We start from the raw sequence: 13,892 nt of genomic DNA on the forward strand, positions 1-13,892 counted from the left end.
CACACCAGAAGCCACCGAGCTCACCATCACACTCCGTCATATGTTGGTCACAGTTCCTCTCCATCAAAACCTGCAGGAGCTTTTAGGGTCCAATCTCATCACGAGCCAAAGGGGCAGAAGAGTCACGCTTTATCATCCCACTCACCACCTTTCAAAGCAGAAGGTGTCTCCTCACTCTTTCCAGAATCTACCTCCTAACGCAACAGGTTGAGCAACGCAGCAGGAACCACCACAAGGGGAGGTGGCTGGGGACCACAGAGCTCTCTGTGTGCACTAGAAGCATCTGTCGACAATGCCAACTGACCCCAGAGATGGCCAACCTGCTGAGACCCCCCAGTCTCTCTGCCCAAGGTCTTTGCAGAGCTCAGTCAACCTCAAAACTTCCCAACGCACCCTAACAACACTGATGAACTAGAGTTTACAGACTGAGTGTTCAACTTCCAGGCCAGATGCCCCTTATTTTGGCAAGTACACCAAATATGGCTAATCCATAGCTTATGGATCAAAAAATGAAGGCTTAATGAGGACTCAAGAGGGAAAAGAGACTTCCCAATAGAAAAAAAAAAGACAACATAAGATTTATCTCGAACTGTAAATGACCCAAGGAACAAATTAAAAGAGGATAACATAAAATGCTCACTCACCTCCTTTTTTAATTCTTACACCTGCTATTTTACAGTAAAGTTTCACCTACTTTGTATAATTAGATATGTGTATACACACAGATTCATTTGAAAGTTATCTGTACAGTTTTTAACCCCAAATAAAGTATTAACTGAAAAAAGCTGCACAAAGAGCAACTACAGGAGAAGGAACAGCATCACCTCAGGCATAAAGATCTCAGAGATGCTGCAATGTAAACAGGCTCATTCAGGACCACACCACACTACAGCGAGCTCAAGGCAAAGCCCAGCAAGTTTCCCCGAACAACCCCACCCGCATCCTGGACTGATCCCTCCTGCAAAACACAAACCAGCCTTTTTGTCATTTGCTAGGAAAAGATGAAGCTTGCTTAGGGTTTCTTGATCCATAAAAGGGTTATTTCCCTAGAGATGGGAAACAGACAGATAGAAGGCCACTGATTACAGTGCTAAAAATCCCAAAGTCCAGATATAAGTACATACCTTAAGAAGCTCCAAGAGCAGCAGGTCCAGGACATGAACATGACCCAGATACCCAAGAGCCAGCAGACAACATGAGTGGGAGAAGGGGGAGGGGAGACCAGCACATGTGCAAAGGGAATAATACCCTCAATTTGCAATCACAGCCCCATAACTAATAGCTTTGGCATAAAGGAGATACCAAACTCATTTAGGTCACAGTGCACCTCCTGAAACCCTAGAATCCATCCACCAAATGCCATCACACTTTGTAATGAGGCACTTAACACGTGCACAAGGAGGGAAGGAAATTGGCTTCATTTATATGGGAAGGACCAAACACCCCATGCTTTACTAGGGCAGAGGAGAGAGCATCGCCACAGCACATCCCCCATAGGACCCATGCAGATCTGCCAGTGTCTCCACCAACCACTGGGACAATCAAGGCGATGAGCAATGCTAGACGTCCACCGGTCGAGCTAAAAGGATGAAGCATTTTTCTGGAAACAATCGGGTTGTCTAATAACAGGGCTGCAGCGGCTGCGTGAAAGGCAGGGAGGAGGAGCGGGCGGGGAGAAAGGGACTAGCTGGATATTTATCCCATCCTCATCTTTGTGTTATCAGTACCCCGGTATCAGCATTGTTCAAAATGGCTGCTTAGATGGTTGCCAGCAGCAACAACAGAATCGGTCCATCTGCTGGCATTCTCCCTAATCCATCTCAAACACTCATCATCTTTTTAAATGCACACAGGGGAAAGAAGGCGGGGGGGGCGGGGGGGGGGGGGAAGTCCGCCTTGTACAAAGAAACAGAATCCTCCTATAACAGAGCCTTTTAACTAGATTTTATGCCACCCCTGTTTCCAGGACGCACAGACAAAAGTTAATTTTATGATAAAAGAACCAGTGTAAGGTGCTTTTTTGTTATGAGATCAGAAAGCAAATGGAATTTGAATTGTCTGCAGTGGCATGTATCTGACAAAGATTAATTTAAACAGATATTGTCTCTGAAACCAAAGTCCATTGAACGGCTTCACAGCCTATCAACCATGCGAAAGCAGCTCCTTCAGCAGCACTGCTGACTCCACCACTTTCTTTAAAAATGGCTTAACCTATTTCTTGTAAGATAAAAGGTCATATATAGTTCTATTTTACAAACCCATAATAGCCAAAGCCACACCAAGAGAGAACAATCGGGAGAAAATAATAACGGGGGGGGATTTCCTCCCCCTTCACAGACAGATGCTCGACACTTGCTGGGTATTTTTCAAAGTGCGCCGGTAGCGAGCGGCTCCAGCGCCGCCAAAACATTTCAACATCCTTAGAATAGAATAAAAACCCCGAGGCCTCTGCAGGTCGCCGGTGCGGGATGGAGGAGCCCAACCCAGGACAGAGATGCTGCAGGAGGGCAGCTCCCCGCAAACGGCATGGGGATGTGTGGGATGCTCCATCCGCAGGGAGATAAAGCCGTAAGGATGCGGGAGGAGCAGCCAGGACCCTGGGCCAAGCAGGCAGGGGCAGGCAGGGCAGGCAGGAGGGGAGAAGCGCTGCTCCCCAGACACTCGCTTGGCCCCCCTCGCCATCCCGGCCCCCCTCCAAACACTGGGGTATTATTTCTCCCTTTAATCACAAGAAACAGATCTGTGCATGCCACCGGCGGGCTGTGCGGATGGAGACAGCTGCTCAGACTTCAATGGGGGACACACACACACAAGAGCGAGGAGGAAAAAAAAAAAGAAAAAAAAAAAAAGCAGAAATCCAAATCCTGCAATTTCTTCCCTTTTTATTTCCAGTTTATACAGAACACCGCAGGGAAAATGCTACCAGACAGTTTCAGAGCATTTGATACAGCAACGACCCAGCTTGGGGAAAAGAAAGAAGGAGAAGCAAAATAAAAGATGACAGCCAAAAGCACTTTTAATATAGTTTCAGTACTTTCAAGAGAAAGCTTCTGTACACAAAGCAGCCAATGAACTGTTACCAAAATAAACACAACTGGCTTGAAAAAAATTAAAAAATTTTCTGATGATAAAGAAAATCAAGAGAGATGAGAACTAGCGAGTAAGACAGAAAATACATTTATTTTTCATCCTCCAGACACACTTCTTTTAATTTGGCATCTAAAGCCACTGTGGTTCATTAATGCAAATTTTATTTATCTCAGGCTCCCATTTGTTGCTCTGCCACCCCCCTGACAGGGCACTCGTCTTCATCAAGGCAGCCGCACACCCGCAGCCAGGGCACAGCACGTGGCGCCTCCTGCCATCACCGCCTTTAAAAAAAACCCCACATAACACCAATAACGAGTAATGGCTATTATTGGCATCCTGACCAGTCACCCACATGCCGGCATCAGCTGAAGGATGGGGGCCAGGGCTACTGGACGGCATCCGGAGCGGAGGCACAGCCTGTCCTGACCTTGCCGACGTCCCAGACACCAAGTCCCCGGCGTTCCCACGGGGAATCCCTCCCCGTCGGCAGCTGCGGGACACGGGCACCGTCTCCAGGTGCAAAGACAGCAGCCAGGCAGATACCACGCTGCATCCCGCTGAGCGAACCTCAATGACAATTAGCGGCCCTCGGTCAAACGAGCTGGGTGGTGGAGGTGCAGACAGCTCATTATGGGCATCCGGCGATACGCGGGGTGTCGCAAAGGGGATGCAGACCCCTCCTCTCCCATCTGAACCCAGGGGCAATGGCAGCAGGACACCAGCAGATGACAAGCTGGACCAACATAACCGCATGCAACCATTCTGAGCTGGCATCCCAGCAGATCTGCCTCCTAAGCACATTTGTGGCTTTGTTTTTAAACGATGTGAGAAACACACATACACACACACAAAAAAGATAATAAAAATCCCTGGCAATGTGCACCTAGAATGTGACAAGTAAAAAGCACAGGATTTTATTAATTTGTGCATTACTTCAAATGCACCATTTTACAAGGACTAACCCCAATCCTGCACAATCCTAAGCAGTAAGCTTGAGACAAAAAAGCAAATGCTCTTAAAACGCGGTGCTAGAAAATCCATTTGGAGAGAAATGTGGTGGTGTTATGCACAGGCGAGTCCCCAGTATTAAATAAAACACACCCACCACACCAACCAAGTGGAATCTATTCACGTTTAAACATCTGGATTAAAAGCCTTTGAAAAAATTGAATTTTTGCGCCTGGGACATTTCATTGTAAAACCATGAAGACGCTTTCCCCCAACATCCCCCAAGAAGTGGTTTTGCAGGACCCCCGTCTCTCTGTGAGATATTACCATGCCCTTTCCCAAGTCCTGTTGCACAAGCACAAGAAGTCAGGGGCCAAGTCTGTACATCAGCCCCTACCCTTGTGAAAGCCAGGTCGGAAATTAAGCGGGTCTCAGTCCTGCTCTTCCAAGGGTGCAGGAGAGCATCTTCAGGGCTTCGGTAGCTTTGCCAAGGGACAGGGAGAGCTCCCCACCACCACTGCATGTCCTGGCTCCAAAACTGGCTCCATCTAAAAGGTAGACTTGTCTCACAGCAGTTATTAACATAGCCAAGGTCTGGAGTCTTTGGGTTTTTGTTTTCATTGGAAAACAGATCGATTTCTATTGATGCTGATGCCGGAGAAAGTCAAGACTCAGCAGATGCAGGAACCAGTTATTCAGAGGAGCTGCTTTCCTCCCCTCCTCTCATCCCCAGAAGACCAGGAATATGACAACCCCACGACACAACCTCCTCAAGACAGCATCAAGTGTAAGGTAAGACATACTAGAAGTTCATTTTAATACCCTGAAGACAGCTATTTCATGCCTCCAGCTCCTTCTGAAATGAAGTTGAAATAAAGCCAAAATAAAATCCTGCTAAACAAAGACAGGATAGGACCCCAGCACCATCCTTCCCAGGTCCCCAGCAAACCTTAGCCACAGCCCAACCAGAAAAAGTAAGCAGTGTGAAGAGATGGGGGAGCAAGCAAAGGCTCCTTCGCCACCACCTCGCCCAGGACCTTATGCAAGATCTGCTCCTCAGAGCACGGCCAGAGGAACAGAAACCAAAGCCTTGCCCCCCTAGAAGAAACACCTCCAGAAGAATATTCTCCCACTTTAAGCACAAAGCATTGTCATGCAGCAACAAGCCTTGGTCTCTCACTGAAAATCCCAGAGCTCAGCTGCCTTGAGAAGGCAAAGAGCTGCTGTTTTTCCCAAAATTCCCGCATAGCTCCTCACCTGCGCAACCTACTCCAGCCTCAAGGGAAAACTCACATCGCTACTAAACACAAACCGTCTGTGCCACCTAAATGCAAAACCCCTAAAAATCAAGCATGAGCGCAATGTTGGCCATGCTGTTCGCCCACCCTGCACTAACCCCAGACAGGAGCAGGTCTCCTGCTGGGAAAGGGGAGCAGGACGTAACCCCAAAACTACCAAAGACTCACCGCCTGCCCCATGGTCCATCTCCAAGGCCAGGCTCACGCATACACCAAGGAAATACACAAACCCATGAACTCTCTCCTCCAGCCTCATGCTGCCAAGAATATTTTTTTAAGATACATATATATATTTCCAAATAAAATTAAAAGCTGACACACTACAAGAGATGATTGACAGCTGAATGTGACTTTACAGAGCTATTGGATAGACGAGCTCATTTAAGTTTTCCAAAAGTCCTATCTGAGGTTAGAGAGACTAATCATAAAGCATCTAACATCAAAGCGAGCATCAAGTAACAGCAAAGCACATTCCCTCGCACAAAGCTTCAGAAACAAAGCACGCAGACACATGTGGTTTATGTTACTGCAGTTTTAGCACAGTTAAATATTTCCTAAAGATTCCCTCTAGATGTGAGCAAAATTAAAATCTGCTGTAAATGACTCAGGTTGGAAGCAGAGAACGCCAGTGTCTCACCTGGGCTAAGCTTCCTAAAAGCACAAGCAAGCTGAGAACAAACTCCCAGTGCCTGCTCAAGCCAGAACCCAAGACTTGTCACACTTTCTGAAAGACACTTCAAACCTATTTATTCTTGAAGCCAAAACTCAATATTTAATCTCTTATGCTTTATTCTTCAGGTCTCTAGCCTCTTTAAGCTAGCATCCTTTTGCCTCAAGTAATTAGCCACCCAGTTAAAAAGACATCCCAGCTTCAGAAGGTCTGTTTATACTCTTTAAAAAAAAGACTCAAAGGCTAATAAATAAATCTGCTAAAAAAAAGAAAAGTTAAAATTCCAGCTGTCAAAGTTTTCTTAGCTCTCCCTGCATGACCAGCAAGAAACTCTGGTGGTTTCCATCATCTCTAATTCTAGTTTCTGTAATACAGTCCAGAACATGCTCAAGAAATATCTCACCTATGAGAGTGCAGCAATAAACAGATCATAAGTTTTAATGCCTAATAATCCTTCCTTTTAACTATACACATTCAGAAAAAAATAATTAGAAATGTAAAGGGCTTAATGTATATTTAAAATGTTCAACAGTTTCCATCATGATAGGGCTAATGAACCTCTGCCAGCCCCATTTATGTGGTTTAAAGTATTTTAATATTCATGGCAGGATAAAGTATGTACCCTTAAAGAAAAATAGAATGAAAATTAATTAGCAAATTGGAAACATGTTGTACTACAACAACCCCACCCAAAAACTAAGAAGATACAGGAAATTTAAGCTCCTTTTGCAGCACCCCGACATGGGACACCAGGTTTCAACATGAAAAAAAACATGTTTCATGACCTATGGTGCTCCTTCCAAACCTGCTCCCACTGGATACAGCCTTAAACTCAGACCCAGGAGGTGACTGATCTTTACACAAAACAAAAGCAACCACAACCAGCCCTAGAGAGGCCCATCAAAGTGTTTTCCCCAAAATAAACAGCTCTATAATGCAGCACACCATCTAGAGTTTTAAAAACAACTGAATGCAAATTTAGACTCTGCCCCGTACCACGTCACAGGGGAGGGAAACCAAATGCTCACCTAAAAGTGAGCACTTTTCTAAAATTAAAAAAAAAATAAAACCCGAAAAGTAGTTTTAGAAAAAAAAAAAAATAGTTTCTACCACATTACAGAGCACAGGAACCCATCAGTATTTTTACCTCTGAAGCTGCATTTCAACAGGCATCATAACAAATACACATCAACAGGAGCTGAAACACATAGCGTAACAAAAAGCTTCCAAATCAGAACTCCCCCAATTAAAATGCCAAAGGCATTTACAGGTATTATTTACAGGTATCAGGTCTAGCTTAACCTCTGCCCAGGCCGAAGGCTGCTGAAGCAGGGTCAGAAAATACCCCGCCCCTGGACATCCAGCTTAACCGTAGGACAGTACCCAGGACTGACCTGCGAAGCATCAGATAAAATATTCCAGATTAATCTCAGGTTTGAAAAAAACAGGCTCCCTCCAAGTGTTTACAAAGCCAGTGCGTTTTAAATCCCTTCTTCATTGTTACTCTAACAGCAAAAGTAAATTCTGCCTATGTACTTATGGCTGGACCGCATACCTCCCCATCAGGGCAGAAAGGCTTATCTGTGGGTAAGGAGCCATAGGCTGCACACACCATATAGGTTCCTAAGTGGTTGGTTACAACACAAAGAACAACACAAAGCTCGATGCTTCAGGGGAAAAAAAGGAGAATTCCCACCTAAAATTGCCATGGACACTCGCCCACCCATCGACAGCCGCGACGACTCAAGGGCAAACCATATTATACAGCGCTGGGGAGCAAAGGCGAGAAACATGGATTTGTTCTGCCGGATCACAGCCTACTGTCAAAATCCACCAAAGGTCTTTTCTCTCTCCAAAAACCCAAGAGATAATGGTGTAAAAACTTCTGTTCATAAATATTTATGCGAGTGAACTTGTTAAAAATTAACCGCCGTCGTTAAAGGTTTTGTATCCTTTAGGATTCCCAGCATGCAGTGCAGTTGCATGCTTTATATTAAGCCTGGCATTTCTGCATTCCTTTCCTGCATGCTTTTGTCATTTGTCTAAAAATTAAAAGAAAAAAAACCCACACACCACACACACACAAAGACAGGATCTGTACACATAATAATAAAGCAGTTTTTAAGAAGACAAAGATGCCTGTGTTCAACATCCAAGATCGTTCTTTGAGCAGAAAAAAAAAAAAAAATCAATTTAATCACTCCAGTGAGATCAGGGTTTAAGCCTCATTTAAGTTTTACTAAGCATGAAGGAATTATTGGTTGATAATGTGGCATATATGGGGTTTTTTGGACCTGATGGCTGTATAAAAAGCTGAGGAGCTCAGGAGCTGGAGCCCAAAGCACTTTGTCCCCAAGAGCACAACCCTCCTCCTTCCACACCACCTTCTAGCTCCAGAAGGCCATTCCTCTTGGATTTTGGCTTTCAGTTTTTCAAAGAGATTTTTCCAACCACAGGGAGAAGGAATTTTACATCTGTACAATTCTTATTTTTTCGCAGGTCTGACTCAGAGACGCAACTGCACAAACATCTGATCTCTGTTAACAGCAAATCTCAACTGTGCAAACTTCAGGTCACAACGCCGGGAGCTGGCCGTGTCCTCTTTAAAGAGATCTTTAGAGGGGAACAGCAGATTAGATTTAGCGCTGGTGAGCATCAACTAAGCCAGGGTTGGGGTTTTAGTTTTTTCCATAGTTCTCACATAAGCCAACAACAAAGTTCCCATCTTAACTGCAAACACACACACGCAGCCACAAAGTGTTGGTGTCTCCGGTGGCTGGAGCTGTTCCACCTCACCTTCCAGCAGCATCCGCAGGATGGATGTGGAAAGTTGGCGAAGGACATCTCAGCTATGCCTCCCGTCCGCCCCGGATAAACACGCAGCCCTTCACAGCCTTTTGTTTGATGTAAATCTTCCTCCTCTGGCTCAGGGCTGCGAGGGGCTGCTGTGATAGGGCTGCTCCAGGGACAGACACAGAGGTGTCTGACCCCACATCACCCACCCGCTGCCACCCGAAGAGGAGCCACACTACAGCCAAGACCCAAACCCCTCGCCCCAAAGGCAAACTCCCACGGCGAGCACCCCGCACACCCCTTCTGAGCTGCAGAAACGTGATAAATCACCCGCCGACTTTGCGGCGAGCGCTTCCAGAACATGCTGCTTCATCTAAAAAGCTGACGGTTCGGAGGACAATGGGCGTGAGCTCCGATTTCAAAGCTGGGGAGATGGTTTAGACTTGTCAGGGGATGTGAAACGCAAGAGCTGCGACCATCCTCCCTGTCCTCTGGCTCGCCCAAAGCAGCAGCGGGAAGCGCAGGGAGCCCCAGAACGTGTGATGCTGGATGACAGCGCCGGACGTCGCTTTGGGATGGGACCGCTCTGCGCATCCCGCACACCCCTGACCCCAGCGCTCACCCAGATCCTCCACAGCACTGGCTAAAACCTCATCAGAGCCACATCTCAAAGATAAATAAATTAACAAAACTCATTAAAAAATAAAATTCCTTTGTACAGAACCAGCCCTGGTTTTTGGCAACCGTTACCTCCGTCTCCCACTCCCACAGCAGCTGCCCACTGCACCCACACCTCGGTGGGCAGGTCAGTAAAGCATTGCCCACAGTAAGCTATTATTTCCCCCCTCCTCCTAATTTCAGAGGTCCTGCAGAGGTACTCCTCTCCTAAAAAAATTATCTGGTTTCGAGTTTCGAAGTATTTTAAACAGACTTAGAATAACTAATCATCTTAACGCAGCCCTTAGAAAATATTAATTCAACCCAAAAAAAGGGTATAATCATACACTCAGAAAAAAAAAAACCTTTTGTGCTTCAGGAATTTTCACTGCGTATCCTCAGAGGTGGAAGGAATTCTTCTGCTGTCTCCTATTTTCATGTCTCAAATGGAAAATGTTTTGATAATGCTCTTCTGAATGTAAACTGTACCAAATGGGATTTTTTTTAAAGCTGCTTCTTCCCCAAAAGGAAGGAGGGCTCTTTAAATAAACACAGCTGAACTCACCCTTTCTTACAACAAAAACCACCCTCCCTTCACTCATTCACGCCATACCCTGGCACAAAATGAATTTACATTTTGCATTTGCAAAACAAATTCTAGCCTAATGTCATTTTAATGGCAATGCGCATTTCAATCACTTCCAATAACAACCAGGAGCGGATTATTTTATGTAAAACACCACAAATTGTGTCTCTTTAAATATATACAGATATAAGGTGGATTTTAGATGGAGACAAGTACTGGAAGGACAGGGGAAGAGGAACAACGTTTCCTCTCCGCCAGTGCACACAAAAGCCACCTGTCCATGGAGAGAAAACACGATGCCATTATTCCCACCATCATTCCCACGGCCCCTTCATCACCTAACAGGAGGGAGAAGGCCGCGCATCCGTCCCCAAAAAGCACATCGCACCGGGCTGCCGGTGGGACCCGCCAGCCCACCCAACTTGTCACCCCAAACCTTCATTTTCCACCTGCCAGTCCCACCAAGGGAGCCCACGCAGGGGGCTGGGAAGGGAAAAGCAGGGAGTAGATGCCCCGCTACAGCTTTCCCAAGTGGGAAAGAGACCCTGATGGAGAAGACAAAGGCAAACGCTCAGAGCTGCTGGAGAGATGCATTATGTTTATAAACCCATCTCCCGGTGGAAGGGCCAGGACACCCGTGGGAGCGCGGGTGTGGGTGCTCAGGGGTGAGATGGACTCACACTGCGGGGCGGGGAGGCGAAGTGGGGGAGGCCGGCAGGGCTGCGTGCTCTCCATACAAATCCCCGACGGGCGCTTTAGGGGCGGGCTGGCTCGATTTTTCCACTCGGGCTGGAGGGACGGCGTCCACGCTGCGGGCTGCTGCCGGTGACAACCGGGCACACACACCTCACCGAAGGGAGGGCACCCTCAGCCCTCCCACTCCCCAAACCCAAAATCTTCCCAGAGGGACGCAAGGCGATCCTTGCCCCCGGGGCAGGATTTTCCTGTCAAACCACAACCGCGCCAGACAAAAGCCTGAAGTGTTTGGAGGGGACGGCGGGGGGGCAGACGACGACACAGGAGCCCACGGGGCCCCGTCGCGGCACTCACCGACTTGCAGCACGTTGTCCACCGCGCCGGTCTCCAGCAGGCGGATGCCGCGGCGGAAGGGCAGCCCCTCGCCCTGCGGCGCGGCGGGGGCGGCGGCGGGGGCGGCGGGCTGCGGCGGGCCGGCGGCGGGGCTCTCCTCGCCGGCTGGGGCGGGGGCAGCGGCGGCGGGGCCCCCCGCGGCGGCGCTGGCGGGGGATGCGGCGGCGGCGCGACCGGGCTGGAAGCTGGAGTACATGCAGATCTGCCGCTCGCTGCGGGGGAAGCTCCAGTAGACGATGCGGCGCTGGACGGGCTCGGGGATGCGCTGGAAGCGGCCCTCCACCCGCTCGAACGCCCAGCTCCCCGCCACCCGCTTGGCCGCCGCGTCCAGCAGCGACTCGGGCTGCAGCAGGCTGCCCGCCCCGCCGCCGCCGCCGCCGCCGCCACCCGGCCCCGCCGCCGCCGGCCCCGCCGCCCCCGCCGTCCCTGCCGCCGCCGCGGGGCAGCAGCCGGGCAGCGCCGCAGGGGCCCCGCTGGCTCCCGCGCCCGGCCCCGCGCCGGCCCCCGCGGCGCCGGAACGGGGGTGAGCGGCCCCGGTGCCCCCGGCCGGGCAGGCCCGGGAGCACAAGCGCTTGGGGCCCGGGGCGCCGGCGGGCAGCGGCGGGCGGAGCAGCTCCTCTCCTTCTCCTCCCTCCGCCATGGCTGCGACCGACTGAGCCGGGCGAGGGGAGGAGAGGCGGGGAGGAGGAGAGGCGGCGGCGGGGGGGGGGCCGGGGGTGGAGACTGGAGGGGGTGGTCCCGCCGGCCGGGAGCCGGCCCCCGCCGGGGCGGGACGCTCCGCTGCCCCCTGCCCGCCCCGGGCGGCCGCCGGACCCGCGCTCTGACCGGCACCTGCCGGGGCGCCGGGGGCCGGCTCCGTGGGGCGGGGAGGGATTTGGCCCCGGGTCACCGCCCCGCTGCCCTCCGGCCTGTGTCCCCAGGCGAGGGTGGCGGACGCGGGGGACGCCGCGTTCCCGTGCCCGGAGGACGCGGAGGGGGAAAGCTCCGCGGCTGCCGGTCCCCACGGCGCTGGGAGGAGAGAGGGTGCCGGGGCAGCCGAGCGCAAGGAGCTTGTGCTGAGAGGCAGCAAAGGGGCACGGCAGGGCTGGGCACGGCAGGGCTGGGCACGGCAGGGCTGGGCACGGCAGGGCTGGGCACGGCACCGCTGCCCCGGAGACGGCCCGCGGGAACCCGGGACCTGCTGCAAGTCTGGGACCTGCGGCACCCGGCCTCAACGCCCAGTCTAACGCACAAATCACCTTCGGATTTACGCCAGGTAGCACAGCCCTCAGTGGGCATCAGGGTTTGCTTTTGCTTTTAAAGCTCTGTAGTAAAGAGGCTCATCCCACATGTCACTGCAGCAGCCTTGGGAGCAGAGAGAATACCTAGTCCGTTGTCACACTTGGCCTTTGGCAGAGGAGAAATGCAGGCAGTGCTGACTGCCAGAGAGCTCTGCTCTGCTCTTAGCCGGGGTTCCATTAAAATGAGGTCTTTGAGCACATACTGCCTGAGTTGGCGCCCCAAAATCCAGGGAGCTGACTCCTCACCAGCCTCTGCTTCAGTGAAGGGCGACGGCAGCACCCCTGGGAGCAGCACAGCGCCGGGCTGATGGAGCAAGCACTGCTGCCCTGCCAGGACTGGTCACTTTGCTGCCCTATCCGGCAGGACACTGTCCCAGGGTTTTCCCCAGAAATACATTCCCATTCTTTTGTCCTGCCTCATTTCGAGTGACAAACCTCTGAGGAAGAGCAGAGCTCACTGATCTCAGAGTTCAGATTTCTTACTCTGTTTTTCTCGGTGCTTTGAGAATTTAAACCCAATTCCTTTCTATCTGCAGTTCAGTCACATCTAGAGCACTACTGGTCACTCCCTTGTTGCAGAGATCTCCTATTTACTCTTACTGACAGAGTAGGAGTACATTTCCTGGAGTAACAGGGTGATGCAATTAGGGAACAGGAAATAATTATGCACCTTTGCTATGCCATGAGGTACCTCCAAGCCTAAGGTCTCCTTCGCAGGACTCAAAGGGAAGGAATCAGATCTCAGGCAGGTCATGAGAGCAGGCAGAGCTACTGCAATGATAGATCTCCATTTTAGAGCATAAGCCACATGCTAATCAAGGAAGGTCAGGAAGAGGTTTTCCTTGAACGCTGAGGTGTTCCTTGCTGCTGCTGGTCTTGTTCAAGATAATCAGTACTAACTGGTGGCAGGACCTGGCCACCATGTCACCGCAGCACCTACACACAGATTTGTTTATGTTTTCCCCAGCAATCACATTCCCGTTTCTTTAACCCTGAAGGATATTTTGCTCTCCGTGAGGGATGGTTGCAACAGGGAGCACTTGCAAGCACAGCATTTTGCCCATCACCCCTGCTTGCTGTGGCAGGACCTGGCAGGATGACAAGGGCTTTGTCCAGCCCTGGCCCTCCCTGTGCACAGAGGGACCTCAATGGTCCATCCCAATGCACCCTCCTGCCCCAAGGTAGAGCACATCTTCCTGGCAGAGGCCAGTCCAGCAGGATCTTGAGCTCTGATGATGACGGAGGCTGCAGGGTCCTGTGTTACGGCAGCCCAACTGCTCAGGGGTTTCTGCAGGCACCTGTGTCTCCCTGCAGCCACCGCCTCTGCGCAACCAGGGGTGAGCTGGGACGCAGCACCTCAGCTTGTCTGGTCCCTCTGTCACCAGTCTCTGCAGAGCTCACCTAGTGACAACCTTGAGTGTCCTTACTTACATCGTCCCCAGATGGTGCCAATAAAGGGGATTTTAGACTTCAGCTTGAGC

General features: G+C 50.6%; 1 protein-coding gene across 1 annotated transcript in view; it reads right to left on the reverse strand.

Annotated features, from left to right (window-relative positions):
* The window catches only part of ZSWIM5 (zinc finger SWIM-type containing 5), a 97,444-nt gene extending 85,649 nt beyond the window's left edge, over positions 1–11,795 (reverse strand). Inside the window, exon 1 of the mRNA XM_065656387.1 lies at positions 11,093–11,795. Coding sequence (XP_065512459.1) covers positions 11,093–11,771 — 679 coding nt within the window. The 5' untranslated portion in view covers positions 11,772–11,795. The remainder of the gene's footprint in view (positions 1–11,092) is intronic.
* Positions 11,796–13,892: the final 2,097 nt, after the last annotated feature.

This window comes from Caloenas nicobarica, chromosome Z, assembly GCF_036013445.1.
Source record: "Caloenas nicobarica isolate bCalNic1 chromosome Z, bCalNic1.hap1, whole genome shotgun sequence".
Classification (NCBI taxonomy): domain Eukaryota; kingdom Metazoa; phylum Chordata; class Aves; order Columbiformes; family Columbidae; genus Caloenas; species Caloenas nicobarica.